Source organism: Cyprinus carpio, chromosome A12 (genome assembly GCF_018340385.1).
Source record: "Cyprinus carpio isolate SPL01 chromosome A12, ASM1834038v1, whole genome shotgun sequence".
Taxonomy (NCBI): domain Eukaryota; kingdom Metazoa; phylum Chordata; class Actinopteri; order Cypriniformes; family Cyprinidae; genus Cyprinus; species Cyprinus carpio.
In genome coordinates, this window is record NC_056583.1 from 26,946,974 (window position 1) to 26,971,030 (window position 24,057).

General features: G+C 35.7%; 1 protein-coding gene across 1 annotated transcript in view; it reads right to left on the reverse strand.

The window, feature by feature from the left end:
* Nucleotides 1-24,057, reverse strand: part of LOC122147072 (ankyrin repeat and fibronectin type-III domain-containing protein 1-like) — a 66,907-nt gene that overhangs the window by 3,941 nt on the left and 38,909 nt on the right. The window contains 15 exon segments of the mRNA XM_042768089.1: nt 2,066-2,232; nt 2,911-3,079; nt 4,552-4,693; nt 6,918-7,084; nt 7,573-7,803; nt 8,869-8,982; nt 8,984-8,998; nt 9,679-9,811; nt 10,902-11,001; nt 16,203-16,310; nt 16,990-17,098; nt 17,348-17,445; nt 17,858-17,971; nt 18,333-18,527; nt 22,676-22,886. Of these exon segments, the coding sequence (XP_042624023.1) occupies nt 2,066-2,232; nt 2,911-3,079; nt 4,552-4,693; nt 6,918-7,084; nt 7,573-7,803; nt 8,869-8,982; nt 8,984-8,998; nt 9,679-9,811; nt 10,902-11,001; nt 16,203-16,310; nt 16,990-17,098; nt 17,348-17,445; nt 17,858-17,971; nt 18,333-18,527; nt 22,676-22,886 (2,073 nt within the window).

Consider the following 24,057-nt stretch of genomic DNA (forward strand, 5'->3'; position numbering starts at 1 on the left):
CCAGGTCCTTTTAAAGTACTTCATATTTTTTGTAAAAAGAAACGGTAAAAGAAGCTTGTTAAAAATGGTTTTGCTCCATCAATATACAATATAGAGCTGAATTAAATTATTTAAAAAAGTAATTCATAAAAATGAATCTTTTTGTTTGTCATACACTTTGGGACAAGAGAGAAAAAGTAACCAAAAGAACAAGTATGTATATTTCAATGTCATCCAAAAGGATATTGCTATATTAAAAGTATTAGCAAAAGGTGACTAATTATTTTCATTTTTTTATCATATTTAGTCCAGGCCTTTTTACAGCACTTTATATTTTTTTGTAAAAAAAAAAAAAAGGTTATATAAAATGTTTTGCACCATCAATATTCAATATACAGGTCCTTCTCAAAAAATTAGCATATTGTGATAAAAGTTCATTATTTTCCATAATGTAATGATAAAATTAAACTTTCATATATTTTAGATTCATTGCACACCAACTGAAATATTTCAGGTCTTTTATTGTTTTAATACTGATGATTTTGGCATACAGCTCATGAAAACCCCAAAATTCCTATCTCAAAAAATTAGCATATCATGAAGAATGGTTCTCTAAACGAGCTATTAACCTAATCATCTGAATCAACTAATTAACTCTAAACACCTGCAAAAGATTCCTGAGGCTTTTAAAAACTCCCAGCCTGGTTCATTACTCAAAACCGCAATCATGGGTAAGACTGACGACCTGACTGCTGTCCAGAAGGCCATCATTGACACCCTCAAGCGAGAGGGTAAGACACAGAAAGAAATTTCTGAACGAATAGGCTGTTCCCAGAGTGCTGTATCAAGGCACCTCAGTGGGAAGTCTGTGGGAAGGAAAAAGTGTGGCAAAAAACGCTGCACAACGAGAAGAGGTGACCAGACCCTGAGGAAGATTGTGGAGAAGGACCGATTCCAGACCTTGGAAGCAGTGGACTGAGTCTGGAGTAGAAACATCCAGAGCCACCGTGCACAGGCGTGTGCTTTTGAACCAGAAACAGCGGCAGAAGCGCCTGACCTCGGCTACAGAGAAGCAGCACTGGACTGTTGCTCAGTGGTCCAAAGTACTTTTTTCGGATGAAAGCAAATTTTGCATGTCATTCGGAAATCAAGGTGCCAGAGTCTGGAGGAAGACTGGGGAGAAGGAAATGCCAAAATGCCTGAAGTCCAGTGTCAAGTACCCACAGTCAGTGATGGTCTGGGGTGCCATGTCAGCTGCTGGTGTTGGTCCACTGTGTTTTATCAAGGGCAGGGTCAATGCAGCTAGCTATCAGGAGATTTTGGAGCACTTTATGCTTCCATCTGCTGAAAAGCTTTATGGAGATGAAGATTTTGTTTTTCAGCACGACCTGGCACCTGCTCACAGTGCCATCACCACTGGTAAATGGTTTACTGACCATGGTATTACTGTGCTCAATTGGCCTGCCAACTCTCCTGACCTGGACCCCATAGAGAATCTGTGGGATATTGTGAAGAGAAAGTTGAGAGACGCAAGACCCAACACTCTGGATGAGCTTAAGGCCGCTATCGAAGCATCCTTGAGAATCTGTGGGATATTGTCAGTGCCACAGGCTGATTGCCTCCATGCCACGCCACATTGAAGCAGTCATTTCTGCAAAAGGATTCCCGACCAAGTATTGAGTGCATAACTGAACATAATTATTTGAAGGTTGACTTTTTTGTATTACAAACACTTTTCTTTTATTGGTTGGATGAAATATGCTAATTTTTTGAGATAGGAATTTTGGGTTTTCATGAGCTGTATGCCAAAATCATCAGTATTCAAACAATAAAAGACCTGAAATATTTCAGTTGGTATGCAATGAATCTAAAATATATGAAAGTTTAATTTTATCATTACATTATGGAAAATAATGAACTTTTATCACAATATGCTAATTTTTTGAGAAGGACCTGTAATACTGAATTATACAGTATTATGTAAAAATATGATTTATAAAGCAGAATCTTTTTTTGTTTATCATATAATTTGGAACGAGAGAGGGAAAAAAAAATTACAAATCACATTATCCTTCACAGACCATACCTGAATGTAGTCCAATATGTGCTGTTGTCTCTGTTTGGCTGTGGACACTTCAGAGTCAGTGATGGCCTCTCTAAAAGCCTGCTGGGTAATTAGAGCGTCCAGATCCAGCACTGAGGACAGCCGGCAGTACAGACTGATAAATTTCTCCTTATATGAGCAGAAGTGAACTGCACATGGGAGACAAAAATATATAATACCACAGTTAGTAATGGACGATTTCATATAAGGGTAGTCAGATATTATTGCATTTCTCAGATTGACTTCACTGGGTGGTGTGCTACATGAAATTGAGACCCTACAAAGGTTATCATTAATGTCCGAAAAAACACTGACGAATCTTTTTAAAAGACGTTTTTGTAATGGAAATCTGTGGGTGGTTTACAAGTGTATGGTGTTTGGGTTGAAACTACCTCACAGTATAATGTTTAAAAAGTTGTTTGAAACTCTCCCCACAACAGCAGCTGAATAAGCTACTAAGTGTTCTAACTGGCACCACTGCTAAGCATACAAGCACACGGTTTGCCTTCGTGTCTCAAAACAAACCCTGCTATTTGAATGAAAGTGATCTGCCATTCTTTAAAACACATTTTATTGAATTATAATATTGATTACTTGTTTAACCTTTCCTTATTTTACACAGTCTGGGCTCAGCGAGGGAGTGGGTGGTTGTTTGGCTAGCCGTGGTGTGCACCGCCACCCCGCTGGTGTCTGTATGTGTGTGTGTCTGCTTGATTTACTAGAGGTCCTAAGGGAGTGTGACTAGGGGCAGAGGGGAGAGGAATCTGTGGATTTTTATAAGGCCAACTGAGCTAATATTGTAGGGGTTGAAACAGAAGCCAGTGTACCGAGCTCAAACATTTGAAGAGGGAGGTTGAGGAACCCCGAGTGTGGTGTGTAGGGGTTGGTCTGTCCCGGGGCAGAGCAAACGTCGTCTGAGGCGGGCAGCAGCAGAAGAAAGGACACATTGTGACCCAGCTCCAGCACCTCGTGTGTGTAGAGACGGAAGTGCTTGGCCTGTGTGGGACACACAGACACACACACAGACTTTAACTCACAAAGGTCGAAGGGTAACAATGTTATGCCGTAACTAAGTAGCAAGCAAAAATTCCAAAACTCAGTAGTAGAGACAAAAAGTTACTCTTACAAATATTTACCATGGTAACCACAATTTATCTGTAGTATCTATAGTATAGTATAGCACAATTTATCTATAGTATGTCTGTCTATCTATTTATCTATCTATCTATCTATCTAGCTGACCATTTGTCTGTTTTTGCATCTACCTGTCTATCTATCCATTTGTCTATCAATCTATGTCCTTCCATACATCCATCAACCTATCTATCCTTTCTATCTATTCATCCATCCGTCTATCCATCTATCTATTCTATCATCTATCTATCCATCCGCCTTTGTCTATCCATTCATCCATACATCTGTCCCCTCTAACTATCCATTTATCAATCCCTTCTATCTATCTATCTATCTATCTATCTATCTATCTATCTATACTGAACAAAATTATAAACGCATTTTTCATGAGCTGAACTCAAAGATCTAAGACTTTTTCTATGTACACAAAAGGCCTATTTCTCTCAAATATTGTTCACAAATCTGTCTAAATCTGTAAACAGCTCTGGTGGACATTCCTGCAGTCAGCATGCCAATTGCACGCTCCCTCAAAACTTGCGACATCTGTGGCATTGTGCTGTGTGATAAAACTGCACATTTTATAGTGGCCTTTTATTGTGGCCAGCACTAAGGCACACCTGTGCAAGAATCATGCTGTCTAATCAGCATCTTGATATGCCACACCTGTGAGGTGGATGGATTATCTCGGCAAAGGAGGAAGTGCTCACTAACACAGATTTAGACAGATTTGTGAACAATATTTGAGAGAAATAGAATTTTTGTGTACATAGAAAAAGTCTTAGATCTTTGAGTTCAGCTCATGAAAAATAGGGGCAAAAACAAAAGTGTTGCGTTTATAATTTTGTTCACTGTATCTATCTATCTATCTATCTATCTATCTATCTATCTATCTATCTATCTATCTATCTATCTATCTGTCTATCTATCTATCATCCGTCTGACCATCTGTCTGTTTTTCCATCCACCCGTCTATCTGACAATCAGTCTATCAATCTATGTCCATCCATACATCCATCAACCTATCTATTCATCCATCCATCTGTCTATTCAACTATCTATTCATCCATCTTTTTTCTGTCCATCTATCTATCCCCTCTATCTATCTATCTATCTATCCATCCATCTTTGTCTACCCATCCACCCATCCATCCATCACATCTGTCCCCTCTAACTATCCATTTATCAATCCCTTCTATCTATCCATCCATCCATCCATCCATCCATCCATTTAGATTTCAAAGGATTAAGTAAAATATATTGACGAACTTAATTTTTTTGATGACTGTGGTGCTTTACACTAAGATACCACAGACTTGTCCTGTAGACTGTAGTACCTGGTGGAGAGGTAGATTGATTTGGTGCAGCAGACTCTTAATGGCCGTCTGGAGCTCAGAGAAGAGGAGGCAGTCTGTATCCTGATCTGCTCTTTCCACCTCCACAGGGCCAGACAGTGACTGCAGCCATTCCCACTCATTCCTGGGTGGGAAGATACAGCGTTTAGTCAACATACACACAGCTCTATATTACTGTTTCCAGTAGTGTCCTCAACAGAGTGGTGTCCAAAGGCTAGTGGGATGGCATGTCTGATTTTTAGGGTAAGGTTTAGTGAGATGCTTGTGGCCAACCACTAAAAACTTTTGATCTGAACATTTTACACCAAGAAAAGTGCTTCAATGTCCAATAATGCTGCGGAAAAAAACAGATGCCTAGAAAAGTGACAACGCTTGGGTATTTGTTGCAGAGAGAATTTAAAAATGTATTGCAAAGAGATTTTAAAAATAACTCTTACACTATTATCTGTGACAAAATATCCATAAATCCAAAGTATAGCAAAAACTAGAATTTCACTGCTAGGTAAAATGATTTAAAATTCATTTAACTTTCTCTAAATTTTATAAAAACTGAAAGGATGAAAAGCATCAGCTCACAGTGCATAGGTAAGATGATGACGGGACAAAATGGAGTAATTTGGTCTTAGTCTCATGTAAAAGGTCAAGCTCAGTGTTTGTGTGTGTGGGTTGGTTTGGTGGAAAAAAAGGCAATTTCTTTGCTTCAGAGGTTTTCCTCGAGCCGTGAGTGGGCATCGTCCTGTGTGAACCTCCCACTGACTACCACAGTCCGGCCCCATAGTAAATTTAGTTTTACTACCACACAGAGCTGCAGGATAATACTCTCCCTGTCTCTAGCTACCTACCAAGGTCAACAGCATGACCCGAGATGAAAATAAATAAATAGCTCTTTTACCGAACAAAAACAAATAGCAGTTTTGTTTTGACTGTAAAAAATGGTGGTGTCAAGAAACTATGTAAGCCTGTGGTGAGGGGGAGCCCGACGCGGAGTTCAGGCATATTTCAATCTTCTCAGGTACACTCACTCTAGAGAGCTCCTATTGGCTTCACCAGTAAGAAATATTAACTTGTTTCGGTGCAATAACATTCATTAAATTGCATGAGAGGTTTTTATGATGAGTCAAGATGTACATATACATTTGCTTGTGTATTGGTAAAAGCTATAAATTAATAAAAAAGGAGAAAATAATTATATGATTCAATTACATCTTTTGAATACATGCTTTAATTGTCTGCAATCTTTGTCCAGCGCATTTAAACCTACAGTAGGGTCTTTTTTCCTTCCATATTTTTGAGATGAATAAAAGAAAAGACTTAAAGGGGAAAAATGCTTCTGAGAACTACTTTGTGAACTGGAAAATGCAGGATGATTTGAAACACATCCACACTCATTTACTATATTAGTATATTATATTCAGAATATTATATTTCCCCTAAAGCAGGACCAAAAAATTTCCGCCATGGGATTTAAAAATAATAGAAAAGGTAATTAGTCTTTTTATCTCACAGACATTTTTTCTTGCAAATCTGAAATGTAAAGAATTGTGAAATTAATGAAAACTCAGAATTCAGAATTATCCTCTTGGAATTTAGTTTATATTTGCAATTCTGACTTTTTCCTCAAAATTCTGAGTTTATATCTGGCAATGCTGTTTTTTTTTATTTATTTTTTTTATAATTTCTCGCAATTATGAGTTATCATTTTGTGATTCTGAATTTATATCTCCATATTCTTTTTTCTCAAAACTGCACACAAACAAATTCCAACATGACATGATTTAAAAAAAAAAAACAATTGTGAGATCAAGTGGCAATTACCTTTTTTATTTATGAAAACGCGCTTCCTTAAGTAGCTCATGACGATAACAACAAAATCGGCATTGTGCATGTGCTCTACACTAAAGTTTAATGAACAAAAAAAAACCTTTCTAACTACTTAACTGTCACAACACTGTGAGATAAACACATGAAGAAGATGAATGCAAATAGTATTTAATAAATCCACACAATCCGGGACAGAACAGGCAGGAGACATACGTAGGGATGTAGCAGACCGGAAAACAAACAACGAACAGAACACAACTAATATAGTGGCGCAAATGAGAATAATTAACCAGACACACCTGAACTAAATAACACAATCAAACATTAGGGAAAACTGGGTCACAGAACACACGAGAAATAAAAACACACAAATCCAAAGGGGTGTGACAGTAAAATTTTGTTCAAAATGGCCCGTGACCTAAAATGAGTTGACACCTCTAATATAAAGAGAAAAACACTAATAATAAGAAATATCTGTAAAAGTAAGTGTAGAAGTCAAAACATGTTGAAGAACACACTAAGCTGACCTTGAAACATTCCAGTTGTCTCGTATCTTGGTGTGGCAGAGCATGTTGGGCATACGCTGAGGAACCAGAACTTTGATCTGATCCACAGAGCTGCTGAGCTTCAGGTAACCCAGATAAAGTCCAGAGGACAGCCGATGCTGACTTCGTCTCTGATAGGCCAGAATATCCTACAATCAAAATAACATTTTAAATTACAGTTTTTTTCTTTTTCTTTCCGAAGAAAAAATTAATGGTGTATTGTTTACTTAATACCTACAACTTCTTCCATTCCTTGTAAATTCTATTATATCTACGTACTATATATTATATCTATATACCACAACTGTAAATACAATTTGTTTTCTTTTTCTGTTTATTATATATGTATCTATATATATATATATATATATATATATATATACAGTATATATATAATAATACATAATAAAATATGTGTGTTTTTTTTATTATATTTTTTTTTTTTATTATTTTTTTTTTGTTGTTGTTGTTGTTTTTTTTTTGTGGTGGATTCTTTTGTAAGAAGAAATTACTTGTTTGTGTGTGAATTATTTGTTGATAAAGCGCTTTCTGATTCTGATTATTTGAGGTATCATTAATGTCTGTAGACTAAACAGTGCAAGAGTTGACGTTTGAGTCAGGACAGAGCTGTATTTACCTGTATGGTTATGAGGAGGATGTCCAGGGCATATGGTTCTTCAGGAGTGGAAAGAGACTTCCTCTGACTCTGCAGTTTGGATACTTGCATCCACTTCCCATTGAAAAAGGAATAAAGGCTATCCATCTCCCTCACTGTCACAAGCAGGACATTCCCATGACGGAGACGTCCTTTAATAGGCTCAAAAACCTCATAATGGACTCTGCCCAAATTGTGAGTGCCCAGAAGATTCTGTTTGGAGAAAGACAGAGAAATAGAGAAGAATATAACCCTTTGATACTGTGCACGGTGTCCACTACAAAACATTTTTTTTGTTGTTGTTTCTTTATTTTGGGTGTGACATTGAAACCACCATGGAACCGATAATAATATATAATATGTGAGCCTGGACCACAAAACCAGTCATAAGGGTCAATTTCTCAAAATTGATGAGACATAATCTTAAAGTTGAATAAATAAGCTTTCCATTGATGTATGGTTTGTTATGATAGGACAACATTTGGCTGAGATACAACTATTTGAAAATCTGGAATCTGAGCGTGCAAAAAAATCAAAATAGTGAGAAAGTCACCTTTAAAGTTGTCCAAATGAAGTCCTTAGCAATGCATATTAATAATAAAAAAATTAGGTTTTGATATATTTACGGTAGGAAATTTACAAAATATCTTCATGGAACATGATCTTTACTTAATATACTGTACTAATGATTTTTGGCATAAAAGAAAAATCGATCATTTTGACCCACAAAATGTTTTTTTGGCTATTGCTAAAAATATACCCCAGTGACTTAAGACTGGTTTTGTGGTCCGGGGTCATATATAATAAAGACTGTCCTCTTTATCATATCATTATGCTTTTGATTTACGACAATATAAATACAAAATACCTGACAAAAAGGATAAAGCACCATGTATTTCTGGAAAACAGGACTGGACTGGTAATTCTCTCAATTTAAAAAAAAAAATAAATTATTTATAATAATATATATACATTAATTAATAATGGTTATATTGTACATGCATTGCATTGAAAAATAAATATTTTTTAAATATTTTAGTTTAACTTCCAGGGAGGAAAAATCACATTATTGTACTATAAAAAACTGTTAAGTAGAGCATGTAGGCCAAAATAATTGTTATACAATTTAAATGGTATATGCTCAAACAGAGACACACACTCTGCTCAGAGTCCCACATAAGAGATTATATCCCACCCAATCTTTCAATTCTGTACTGAGAGTCAATCCCATTATAGTGATAATTTGTTAGCAACGGCTCATCACTGGGCGTGGCAAACCTGCAGTTGGGCCCGCGTTAACCCCGTCAGCATCTTCTTGTCTGAGACTGCAGAGTGGAAGACGGAAGAAGAGGTGGAGACGGCCAGGCTCTGTCTCAGCCACCGGACGTCTTCCCCACATACAGGACAGCTGGCAAATAAACAAGCTGCAAAATAAACACACACGTATACTTGTGAAGTTGGAGGAAGCTATTTACCTAATTCCTCGACATCATTCAAAGTCTGTGCATGAATGCCAGAGTGCTTTATCTTCAGTGAGGCGATATCTCTGCTATAAGGTGCTTTAGACTGAAAAGTCCATCATTCTTAAAAAATTTGTCTTCACGAACTTTCATTTTTTAGTTGCATATTAGGAACCAAGTTGTAAAATAAACATTTGGATGTAGACATGAGCACTTAAAATGCAGCAAGGTTTGTTCCATGAGTATAACTTTACCTCCAATCTCACCATAAAATCTAGAAGTATTTGGCCATCAAACAAAGAGCTATATTCTGCTAAGACTCTCTCTGCTTCTTGCATCACACCACTTTAGCCTTGTAATGATGGGCTAATTACAAAAGCGCGGCCTAACGTCAAAAGTGTGGTAACTGTTCGCTTTGACAGAATATATTTGGGACGCTAAGCTGACCGCAGGCTGCATTTGGAAGAAACCAACAAAAATATTGACACTTGTCAAAGAGATGTGTAATGAAAACACCGAAAATGTATGTTTCAGTTCAGTGTTAACAAAACGCACGTTACTTTATTGCAGTTTCTCTCCTGACCTCTCCGCTGCTTAATGTCGCGGTTGACTGTATATTTTTACATACCTTGGTGAACCACAGAAAGTCCTGCATGAGGGAGCTGCTGTATGAGTCGTCCACCTCCACTATGGGGATCTGATCCTCATTAGTCACCAGCAGACTGTCCTTATGGTAAAATACTGATGCTATATAAACTCCCCTGAAAAAAAGAGAACCTATTCAGAATAAGCGAATTCAGCATATTCAGCTATAATGTTAATCCTATAATGCTTGGCACTTTCCAAGAATAGAGTACAAAATAGAGCCTGAAACTTGTAAAGAGGGGGCCTTTTTTCTATTTCAGCTAATTTTTAGTGATATGAGTTTCTTAAAGTTAAGATATTGTTGATCGTAAACCTTACAGGAAGCAAATAAAATATTACATTTATATTTTACAGGTGCTCCTGCTAAATGCATACATTTAATTTAATTTGTAATTATTTGTTATATATATATACTATATATATATATATACATATATATATTATAGATATAGATCTATATATATATATATATCTATATATATATAGATCATATTATACATATTATGAATATATATTATACATATGATAGATACATAGGATATATATATATATCATATATCTATATATATATATAATATCTATATATATATTATATATATATATATATATAGTAGGGACACCAAAGCAACTTAAAAATGAGCAGTACAAGAAATCAATATTATAGTAAAATGTAACAATTATACAAGTTTTATTTTCTATACATTGTAAAAACTCTTGCATTTCTAAATGTTTTTTAAAAACCCTAGACAGCAATTTAGTAATTTTCTAGCAATAAATATTACATAAACATTAAAATTAAATAGGCAAAATAGTTTTTTTTTTCATTACAATTTGAAAAAAAAAATGTTCTTTTTACTGTTCATTTTATATCACAATTAATTATAAATATTTTATAGTTATAAATAAAGGCATTATAAATATAGTTAATTAATCAATATTTAAAAAGATTCTTTAAAAATTATAACGTTTGATTTTGATTGCTGGATTCAGTTGAAAAGGTCAAGACCACCTGAGGTGGAAAAGGCCAAATTAGCATTTTAAGGCTGAGGATAAAGACGCGCCCACTTTCATGCTCATTTTCTAATAGCACAACAATCTAGCAATAACCATTTTTGCCTTTAATCCTGAAATAAAACTAATGTGATACCAACATGTAATCTTTTTGTGGGAAAGTGCCACCTATTTTCAGTAATATGCTCATACCACCTTTTGAGACTCTTGACAAATTTAGTAGAGGAGTGAAAAAGGTGTTTCAGGCTCCGGGACACTGACTGTTTACGACTTGGATTCTGCAACTTTGATGTGTCTGGGGAAAAAAAGGAGTCAAGATGAACAAACAGGTAAAAACAACAAAATATATAGACTTGGTAGATTCCTATGGGAGACTGAAAATAGTGTGAGAGACCTACAATAGAAAAACTGTGTGAAAAATCATCCTATTTATCTGCAAGGTACTCGACTGAAAAAACTGATTCATTCTGACTTCCTTAAGATTGACTAGTTGTTTAGAAAACCCAGTGATTTATTAAGTATGAGCCATGTAGTTGTGGTCATCCTCTGGAGATTAACATTTCTGAATTGTTTGAAAACACTGCTGTCATCAAGACAAAAAAAAAATCATTCTAAAGAGCAAAACAGACCAAACAACATGCTGAATGAAGGATTGAAAACGTCTCCGAGCAGTCTTTGAAAGACAGACATGGTTGAAAGTGAGTGACACCATGGCCTCAGGGGTATTGAGTAAGGGTCGGTTCGGGAGGAGTCAGGCCACCGACAAACTGGTTATCTGGAACTTTCAGCTGCGTATCTACCGCTTCAAAGCGCAGTCATATCAGCCCACATTTCAGCGATGCCAATCTTCAGACGTCCCTGTTTTCGTGAAATTAAGCGTCACGTAATTGCCCCCCGTGTAAACAGCAGGGCAGACGGAACAATCCATTTGGCTGAGAAGCTGTTTACAACGTGAAAGTGGCCATCAGAGCGAGCGAGTGAGTCACTGTGAGAGCAATCACGCCAACCCTAGTCTCTATGTCTCCACCGGAGGGGCTCGAAAGGGAGGTAGGAAGGCAGATTTTCCGTTTGAAAATCACTATCAAACTCCTCAAGGAATAATGTGTCTTACAAGTCACTTAAGAAGATTAACCCTTGGCCCCTTTGACCCTACCGTGGCGACTGTTAACAGTACGTGATTAAATGCGCACACTGATTGTTTCCTGCTTGGCTAGATATTGACATAACGTAACCTCAAAACCGCAACACGGAATCTTACTGAAATCTCATGACAATTACGTCCCCATTGAAAAAAAAGTCAACTTTGATTACATACGCTGGAATATCACAACCAGTCTTTAAGGTTTAGATGTCAACCACAATTTTTGTATCACAACAAGTAGGAGTAAGAACATAATTATCCACTTTGGGAACACATTAAATCCATTTTAAACTTTTTTTTTTTTTTTTGTTAAGATCAGTGGTAGTTTCCAGTCTCCGCAAACAGAGCCACTGCACGTGTTGATAAGTTGAGAGCAGAATTTGTATTTATTTCTCCCTCAGAAGGTTAACTGGCTTTGACAAGCAGATTATAAGACATGAGTGCATTGGCCTCCTGTGCCGCCAAACTGTCACACTAAATAAATAAAGAAATGCTTTTTCATTTATGAAAGCAAAAAGAAAAAAACTGGATCGCCTTTGATTAATGACTTGGCAATCCATCTGTCTACCGCACAGTGAGTGCAACCACGAAATGAGGTTAGTGAGAGTCGGAGAGACGGCGAGCGCTGGTAGCATTCTTCATTTTCTAACTAATTTAGCGGGGGTCAACGGACCCTTTTCAACATATGAGAGCGCGAGCCGAGATCATCCATAACGATCGTGGCCAGGGACTTTCCAGCCCCTCGTTGACAGAAAGCGCTTACATAGCAGTGGCGGAGCGCGGAGGTGTGCGTGTGAACGATTGCGCTGTGCGTGTGGGTGTTGCTGTGTCTCATGCAGGAACACTGGGAGCTGTGTGCACGACGCACACACACACATACACACCTCGGCTTGAGAGCAACCTCTCAGCTCCACATATACACATCATAAATTAAGATAACCTCTGCTTAAACAAGCTGCATTTTTTTCAGAGTGGTTTTTATAGTGGTGTCATTGTACTGATGCTGATTAATTTTGCAGATTTATTTTCGAACACCGTCGCTCCAAAAATAACTTGGGTAAATTCATTGCCCCTGCCAACATGCATGCTTATGGGGACACATAATGCACACATATTGCAAATAAATTTCGTAATAATTATTTTTTATCTTGTTTTCTAGGAAATATCTCTAAATGTTCTTAGAACTAGATTAATATCTTAAGAAATGTATTCTTGCATGCTCATTCTCTAATTGTTTGCACTTCACTTCTGCCCCAGAATGTGTAGATATGTCTTTGACAGTGTGGTAAGAAAAATAAACAAGATATTGTTTTATTTTTCTTTAAGGATTTTTTTTATTTGATTATGGAATTTTGTACTATTGCAATATATATTCTCTGAAAAACAAATCTTATTATCTAACGCCCACACCAAAAACTCTGCACACATTTACATATGAAACTTATGAGTCTAGAAGAGATTAATTGTGACATCTGTGAAACATGATTTTGTATGACAAATCCCAAAACACACTCACAAGAAAACACAATATATATATATATATATATATATATATATATAATATATATATATATATATATATATATATATATATATATATTTGAGTTTAATCTAAATCTAATATTTTTATCAGTTTTTACCATCCTGAATATATTATATTATTAGCTAACACAATTTTTAAAAAAATATATTTTAAATAAATATATATATGTGCATAATTTATACTTTAAGGGATATTTATATTCTTATAATCAAAAACTAATCAAACTTTTTTTTAGTTTTTAATTTATGTGGTTCTTAAAGATGTTTCGACATTTTTACTGAAAACAAAGACAGACTGATGAAGAAAATGCGTTTTGCAATGTACATACCCACATTCTCTCTAAATTAAAATGGACAAAGACAGATGTGTTATTTTTGCATAGTTTCTACAGGTTTTCTGCTTTCCACATCATTCAGTGTTTTTCTTGTAGAATCAATTAAATAAATTCATTAATGCGATGCTGGCAGCCATCTCTCTGACATCATTAGTGTTGACTTCTAAACCAGATGAGTGATGCCGTTTTTTTTGCTCACCCCCCTCCTGCTTGTGGCCGGCTGCATAGCTGCCTAATGAAGTTGCTGTTTGTGAGCAGTGCAGCACTGTCAGCACCAGGAACAGCGTTCGTCTATACCTCGGCGGCCGGCCTCTGGGTTAGAGAGTGGGCCTGAGGCCAAAGCAGACTGTCTTCACGATACGTCCAGCCTGCCTCGTTTTAAAGTGTTTGTGCTTGAGTCCTGTGATTTACAGTGCTGCACTATACGGATGACATGTCTGACACATAGATGTTAAAAATCTAAAATGGATAAATGTATTAAAAACCTTATTTATTTACATGTCCTCCTCCCTGGCTTTGCCTCTCGCGTGCAGAGCGTAGGAGGGCAGGCAGCAGGAATGCTGAGAGAGCGTATTCATGCTGCTCTGGATGGCCATACTTGAGTCAAAACACTTTGACCATGCTTCATTTCGTCACTTTAATACAGAGTTAATCTACTGGAAGAAGTGTGGACTTAGAAGACGAGAGGGAGAGATTTCTGGTGAGTGGGCAGATGGGTGGAAGTGAGAGAGAAATGGGCAGAGAGAGAGAGACGATGAGAAAGAGTGAGAGCATTATGAGAGACAGACGAGGGAAAGACCAAACACAATAAAGAAATCAAATAAAAGCACCAGCTGAGCAAAAAACAGAGATTATGAGGATGAAGTCATCTGGTGAGATTCACAATGGAACTTCCTGCTCTGATTCAGAAGATATACAGCCTACTTTTAGATATGCATTGTTAAAAAATCAAGCAGTCAGTACAAACTGTCTAAAATCATGCTAATGAAAGCATTGCTCTTCCAGTGTATATCTTATATATTTCATTAATATATTAACTGGAATAAAACCGTGTATCAAACTGTCTGAAATTAAATGAAATGAATGCAGCAACATATTAAAATTAATTATAATTTTTAATTAAATATTTTAATTTATTAGAAAATTATAAAAAAAAAATGTATACATGTATAAAAAATAAAATTAATCTAAAATATTAATTCCATTGTGAAATTCACCATATGTATATAATAGATTTAAATATATAATACGTATAAATTAAAAAAGAAAAAAAGAAGCAATAAGACCAAACAAGAAACATCACACAACTCTTCAAAAAGGAAGCATCACACAACTCTAATCAACATTTTAATGCTGACATTTTGGAGATGAAGTCTACTACAGACTTGACCTCTGCATTAATTATTAATTAATATTGGTTCGTGACTGGACTGTATAGAATCACTTTATTACTTAGAATTAATCTGGTCTAAAATATTTCCCCGCACCACTGATCACAATGCAGCGGGTATGAGATTCCCAATGTTTTGAACATTACAGTGTAATAGGTTTTCAGGCTCACATGGGAAAGCAGAGATATTACAAAAACTTTCAAACATGATTGAATACACCTACGCTACTGTGGCAGTTTATGATGCTCTGAAGGCAGGTAGGAGGACCAGTTTGAAATCAGGGACCATAAATATGTTGCTCTAAGACAAATGGGGATGTTGACCATTCTGAGTATAATTGTTTAATCAACCCAAGCTCATAAACCTGAAATGTTTGAAACACACTAATGCTCAAAAGTATGTAAGATTTTTTATGTTTTTGAAATCTCTTTTGCTCACAAAAAATAGTCATTTTGTGAAATATTATTACAATTTAAATAACTGTTTTCTGTTTTAATATATTTTAAATTGCAATTCATCCCTGTGATGGCAAAGCTGAATTTTCAGTAGTCATTACTCCAGTCTTCAGTGTCACATGACGCTTCAGAAATCATTCTGATATGCTGAACTGGTACTAAAGAAAACATTTTTTTTTTTTTTTTATCATTGTTGTGAAAACCATGACATTTTCTAATTAGGATTCTTTGATGAATAGAAAGTTTGAAAGAATATTTATTTGAAATAAAAATTATTTGAATCAAATTAAATGTCTTGTTTGTTTGATTGTTTTTTTATTAAAAGGATTAATTAAAAAAAATCTCTTACATGCATCTTACACAGACATCCTATAAGATAATGTAAATCCACTAAAGTTTCTCACAGGAGACATCCCATGTGCTCCTGAGTCTTGCTACATCACATCAGTGCTTATTTCTCAATCTAATTTTTCCTTACAGTTATATAAATGAAATTGCCCAAAGCTAAAATAAAAGGAGCATCTGTGCATGTTTGTATGAATGAGAGATAGTGTGCTTACACTTTGTGTATTTATGTGAATCAATAGGACTGATCTGTATGTGTGTGTGTGTGTGTGTGTGTGTGTGTGTACCTCCACAGCAGTAGTGCTGGTGTGTGGCTCGAACCTGCTGTAACAGCCTCTCCATAGCCTCAATGTGACCTCTCCTCTTGCTCTCTCTTCCATCGCAGTCCTTCCAGTCTAACAGAGAGCAATATCACACACAAAACTCAGCTTTAGATCTGTGACATGTTCTAGATGTCAAAAAAGACCGTCAATTTGATTGAGTCAGAGCTGCACAAAATAGAGCAAAAGCTTGTCTAATAGTCTTAAAATACCCCAAAACAATCCAAAAGTACGTTGGGGCACTTACTAAATAGCAACACGCTATCAAGAGAGGGTCAGTCGTTGAATGCAATGTATTATAATGAGTAAAAAAAAAAAAAAAACTGTAGCTGTTCCAAATAGGAAGGACAGCCTGTTGGTAGATTCTCTTTCAAATTTATTTAATAAAATCTTCATTTCACTCAGACGATTATCTGTGTCTGTATTGCGTACATGCAGTTTTATAATGCTGGATTTGTTACTGACGCAAAACTTGTCAGTTCATTTTTCTTTGCAGTGCTTATTTGAAAGCTGAAACTCAAGGCCAGATGGTTAAATAATAGCGCAGTCCTACATCCAAGGATGTTGGCTACAATCAATACAATTTTCTTTCCTTTTAACTGACATGATATTTGAATTAGAAGCACAAAAACTATGCTGATGCAATGCTCAAAGGTTCGAGAACTTTCCAGTCAATGGTGTTTGAAGCTGTAGTATGCTTTTTTTATAAATTATCCTTTATTGCGGTACTTGGCAACTGTGGCTGCTTTGTAGCTTTCCCCAACTTACTGGAGGGAGGGAACAGCAGAGGGAGGCTGAGAGAGTTGTGACGGACCCCAGCCTTTCATATTGTAGGCAGACACTTGAACGTAGTATTGTCTACCCTGTAACAAACAAGAAAAATATCTTCGAAATCATTTTCTAATAACAAGCTGTACTACCAGTGGAGTTCTGTGTACATAAAGTAACACATAACTGACAGCAGACATATAGACAAGACAATATTGACACAGAAAATAATCTTTGTGACAACAAGTGCACAAGAGACGAGATGTTGTGATATTCTGAGAAAACGTGAATTGAAGCATCTATCTCTGGATCACAGTCAAGACTACAAAGTAATTTTAGCTCACCGTGGTAAGACCTGTTATTGTGTATTTCAGGGACTGCAGATTTTCGAGGATCAGCTCTCCGGCTAATAAAGAGAAGTCCTTCAGACAGCTCCATTCCACTGCAATAAACGCCATCATACATTATACAGAGTTAAAGGCTGAGAACATCAATAAATGAGTGAACTCTAAAGAAACCAAATAGGACAGAATTAAACAGGACCATGATATCATCAACTACAGAAGGTACAGCTAAAACAACATTATAGTTTGAATAACTAGACTTTTCCATCCCTTTCATACAGTTTGTTAGTTAAGTAATGTAGAATGTTAAATGATGAACAATATGAACAAATCCCTTATTGGTTAAAAAAAAAAAAAAATCTGACTGCAAAGCAACAAAATGTGATTATTGTTGTAGGGGGTTTTTTTTTTTTTTATATACACTGTGTTATCAATTTATTTAAAAAAAAAAACACTTTCTTTATGAATTCAGTCATGTATATGTGTGTGTAGAGAAATGGCTGCACTGACCTTTGTATTTGGTCACCACGGCCGAGTTCATGCTGGCAGGTTCCTGAAAGTTGACAGTGAGAGACGTGCTGCCGGTCACACTCAGACGCACCATCAACGGAGCCTCCGGTGGTCCTGAAAGAGCCAGTTCAAAGGTCACATAGCATAACTTGCACATAGCTTGCATTGTGCTTTTAGGGTGGGGAGAACAATTACTGTAGATAAATAAAGAACCATAAATATATCAATCAACCTGATATTAATATCTGTGGGCCAAATTATCACAGTGGCTTGTTTGCAGAGTCTTCACATTCTAATAAAGTTAACAGGTTGGGCCGATATGGGAATAGATGACATTTCAGCAGATAGTGATAGATTAGACAGGACTGATTTTAAATAAGGCTAGTTCATGTATTGTATTGTATCATAATATATGAAGGACCTTTTTTTTTCCCTGAAAGGTCAGACAACAGTAGCAGACTCAGGTTCGACTTACGTGCATGCTCGAATCCCGTGCGCATGCGCTTGTAGAGTTTGCATCTCCACTCCCAAGCTTTGAGCTGTTTTTCCTTGTCAGATGTTTCCAGGCTGAGACTTTCTCTTATCACCTGGGTGGACAGCTCGCTGGCTCTTCTTTGGGCTTCCTGCACCAGCGCCAAGAGATGGGCATCTCTGCTTTCCAAACTGACAACTGAAACACAACACAGAGGTCTGGTAATGAGACTTTTCATTAATTCCAATGAGTATAATTTTTTATTTTTTTTTGCTTCTGGGCAACCTTGCATTTCAGTTTAATGTTGAGTTTTAAAGTCAAAATGTCTTACTTCAAACCTGTATAGTGTAGAAAATACAGGTTCTCTGCTATATAATGAAAATGAATTGCACATTCGAGCTCTTGTACAATAGAGCACAACACTGGTCACCCATTTTTTTTCAATGGCCTAGGTACTGGAATTTCTCTGTGGGCAGTAAAAAGATTTTTCAATAAAGAGTTTTATAAGCCTTGACCCAAACCAACCAGCTCTGAGATGAACACAACATTACAAACTTTGACTGGAAGCAAAAATATTTGAAAACAGGCACTAGACTGCATTCTTAAATTCATTTATAAGGAAATGAAGCTATCCTTCCATGACGCGTTGAGATTGACGTAATACAAAAACTATAGTACAATATATAATGAATGACTTTAAGTAAATAGTTTTAGTTATAAAAACAATATATTTTGAGTTTATTGCTAAATATATATACTGTATGCATTTTGAGAGTGTAGAGAGTAGAAATTTGTATCCATGGTGACAGTGGTTTCTGATTGGTTTATCTCTCTTGAGGATGAGTAGTGTAGATTTTTGAGCTATAATAAAAAAAAAAAAAAAAAAAAAATGAAAAGCTTCAAAAATCAAACAAAGCAGAACCAAATAAACGGAGCATGGTTTACACTGAAAATGAACTCATCAAAACTCAGCAAGAAGGCTAACAAGAACATATCAAACATTCAATAATAAACAACTACAAAGATAAACATAAACCAGTAAGCAAAACCAACATATGACAAATCAATAAACCAAAAGAAAAACAACCAGAATTCAAAAGAAAGTGGAAGCGAACACAGACAAGATACAAAAAAAGCAAGATAAACTTCAAAATAAGAGACAGATACAAATATTATGAGTAGTGAGTTTCTGAAATAATATTTAATTCACACTTGTGGCTTCTACGGAAGAATGAATCATAATTTAACAGCCTCATGGTAGCTGTCTTGAAGGGTTTATGCGTTACTGCTGAAAATCAGTTTCTCTATGGAGACAATGACTAGGAGATTTACTTCTGGAAACCTACTGTAGCATTACACTCCATAACCACAAAAAACAAAACAAAAAATGTAAAAAAAATTAATAAAAATAATAAATTAATAAAATAAAAATTTTTATTGAAAAAAAAAAAATTCAGTGTAGGAGGGACATAATAGTTTTTGCTTGCAAATTCATCAACTTGTTTATAATCAAAACTGTAATGTGACAAAGACATGCAGTAGCAGACTGATCAAATGTACTGTATCTCCAACTTACATACGTAAACCAAAAATAAAAGTCCTGATTGAAATGACAGGAAGCCCATTACACTACCATTAATTCTCCAAGCTCACACTACTTGTGTCAGCATAGAAGTGTGGATGAATGTAGTCTACGGTCGTCTGGAACACACAGGACTGTGTTTGGCCATATAGATTTGTCATGGTAAAATGAATACTGCCTCACCAGTCCTCCTCATAGGCTGTGAATACTACTGCATTTTCTTTCAGAGCCTTAGTCATAGACCATGACAGCAAAATAAACAAATAAATACATGGCTAAAGAAACCCTCTTTCACTGGCCCAGCCCGAACCCTTGGAGACGGGTGCTCTCCGGGGGAGATGATAAAGTGCGTGTTGTCAAGAGGGTCTAACCTAGCCGGTCTTACACGGGGGTCCACAGCACAGTGGAAAAGGTAGAATATTAGCTACCTTGAGGTGCAATTTCCTGCGCTCTGAAGATTGACATCTGGCTATTACATGCGGTTAATTGAACAAACTATAAATTAATGGGCAAGTCGGCAGATATTGCACTGTCACACACAGTTGGCATTGTCGGGACTTTGGGACGGCCCTAAATATAGGCATTATGGGCCCCAGTCCTGCCCATAAACATGCTTTAACATCAGCTTTCAGTCAGACCTCTAAACTGTCAGGCGTCTGGCTGATTGATTTACTTGGCACTTCTGGCCTGACATAAATATAATACCGAAAGCCCAGGAGGGGAAAATACGGCAATGTTTATTTTCTGTTTGTTTACAAGGATTGGATTGTGCCACGATGAAATGTTTTGAAATTTAACTGCAGCCCGGGTACAATAAATCACTTAGTATAATTGCCCCCCGTTACATGCATCATTGGAAAAGTTAAACCATTAAACGACAAACCTTGTTAAGATTTTTCTGAGGGATGCCGTGTGCTGTCTACCCCACCCTGGCCCTGCTCAGACTGCAGTACAGTGCTCCCTGTTTGGTCTCAGACAACATTCGGCTTTTTCATGATTGCACTGAGCGCTCGGGACTGGAGGACTTTTTTTCCACGTCTTTCAAGGTAAGAAACACCTGTTCTACTGTTGCCAAAGACTCAGGGACTGAATATGCTACTGATTAATCTACGGGCAATGGGCGCAGATATTTTTAACAGATCTGTTCTTGATGCGTTAAAACCTTATATCCGCACCCAGGTTGTCACCAAAATTGTAAAAAATAAAAATGCATGAATGAAAACAATGATTGTTTTATTATAAGGTAACCGTATGTGACACTGTACAATGTTATTACTAAAATATTACATAATGAACGTAATTCATTAATTCATTAGTGGTCACGACAGATGTCATTAGATGTTTAAAGTAGAATTATGAGTGCTTATGGCAACTGTCATGGAAAAGTTTATTCTAGTATTCCTACTTGGAGACGATTATTACACGAGCCCCCAAAGCAAAGTGCCAAGCACTCACTTCGGCTCAGTCTGTTTATCGTCAGCTTCATTCTAAACAGCTTGTCCAATTACAGAGCATCTGCTTTTGGTCACCAAAGCCAAACAGGAGCGTGTGACGCAAGAAAAACCTTTTGATGGTGAAGAAACTGCATAGAATGCACTTCTATTCCTTAAGGATGAAAATGTGATGATAAGCAAAATATACCAAAGGAACCCAAGATAATAAAAGTAATAAAAAATCCTTTTTTTTTTTTTTTTGTAAATTGTTCAGTAGATTATTTGTAAATTGTAGTTATTGATTCAGCCAAAAACACAGAATTACAGCTACTGTAAAAGAGATTTTAATGTATTACCGTGAGAGAATAACTGTAAAACTGAAACATTTTATCACATGTGATTAAGTGTTAATGAACGGAACTATATATATATATATATATATATATATATATATATATATATATATATATATATATATATATATATATATATATATATATATATATATACAGTATATATATACATACACACACACACACACACACACATATATATATATATATATTTATAATATATATATATATATTAGAACTACAACCGTTTAATATTAAATTCATAAATTTAGATATTTTATTGCTAAAGTGATTTTTTAAACCATTTTATTTTATACAATTCAAACATTTAATCACACAGTGTGTTTAAGTGTTAATAAATTGAATAATACATACTGTGTGTGTGTGTGTGTGTGTGTGTGTGCCTGCCTATATATGTATATAGTACTAGTATTCTAGTATAGTACAAGTATACAGTACTGTATTCATTTGGAATATATATTTTATATATCAATATGCAACAGCTGACATGTAATGAGGGGACACAAGAAAAAAAAAATGACACTAAGAAAATGCTAGTGTTTTAAAATATTTTGTTTTCATCAAATGAGGACAATACATATGTCATTTTGGTGAAAACTACCTGTCACAACTGATTGCAACCACGCACACAACGAGGAAGATGACTGTTCAAACTGTCTTTAATAAATTCATAAGTAAATCTACAAATTAGCAAACAAAGAAGTACAATCATACACTGACACACACTGGAAAAGGTGAACTTGAGTGCAAACAGAGAACAATGTCCAAACAGGGTGATATCGTGACACCACCATGTCAAATGTTTGTAAAGGACTGGATTAATTAATTGATTTACTCCAGTCAAATTACATTGTAAACCTCAAGAATAGTTTAGTGGCTCTTTAATAATGAAACACTTTAGACACACTGAGGGAACTGACCGTTTGAAGCTCATCGCTGTTAAATATGCATACTCACAGTGAGGGCTCTCCTTCCCTCCAGCTTTGAGTAGCAGTTTGGCTATGGGGACGTTGTTGGTCATGATGGAGATGTCCAGAGGTGTCAGGCCTTCACTGTTGGGGGTGTTGAGGTCCAGTTCATCAGCTGTGTACTGAAACAGCAGGATCTGTACGGCATCCAGGTCCTGCTGTTCAACAGCCTCAAACAGAGCCTCACTGCTCTGAATGTTCTGTGAGGAGAAAAAACGGTTTGAAGGTAAGCAGCGGCACTCATGATACTCTAAGTAGTCATTTAGCAGACACTTTTATACACTGTAACTTGCAGAACACTTGTAACAGGAACAGTCCCCCTAGTGCACCTTCTGGTTAAAATCTGTGCTCAACTGTACAACAATAATGATTGTTAGAACAGAATCTGTGACTCAAAAGATCAATTGATTTCCTTAGTAATAATAATGCCCAACATTTGATAAAATCTAAACAAAATTTCTCACTGCTTTCCTGTTCATTTATATATATATAACATCAGTAACATTTCATTTTAAAATAAATTAATACTTTTATTCTGCGAGGACAAGTTAAATTGATCAGAAATGATAGTCAAGACTTTTACATTGTTACAAAAAATTTTTTACATTTCAAATAAAAGCAGTTTCTTTTTTTACTTTCTGCTCATCAAAGAGTCCTGAAAGAAATATAACACAGTTTCCACAAAAATATTTAGCTGCTGTCTTCAACACTGATAATAATAAGAAATGTTTCTTAGGCACCAAATCAGGATATTACTGGCAATCATGTGACACTGAAGTCTGGAATCAATTACATTTTAAAATGTTTAATATATGCATTTAATTTAATTTAATATTTTAAATTGTAACAGTATTTTATGCATTCTTGATCAAATAAATGTAGCCTTGGTGAGCATAAGAGACTTGTTACCAACCCCAGACTTTTGAATAGTAGTGTATATATTATTTTCTGATTATTATAATTGTATTTTGAATAAACAAATATAGAATACTACTTTATATTGAAATCTTATATTAACGGTTTTCAAACACATTTCGAATTCTGCCTCGTATGCAATTCATTGGATAAACAGAATCATGCGATCTGTTTAGCCAATGTTGTATTAATGAGCTGGTTGGAATGCTTGATCAATTTTTTATTTTATTTTATTTTTTGGCAATGCACTGCATAGCCATGTTTATGGTTTATGATCAGGAAAGTCAAGCTATGAATGTCTGTCTTATAGATGTTAATGCATATAACTGTTAACTGGGATTGCAGAAAATACTCTCAATTAATAATAATAAAAAAAAAAACATTCACAGACTTTCATCAAAAATAGCCATAGACAACATGAAAAAAGAGAGCACAGATTGCCAATAGACGATTTCT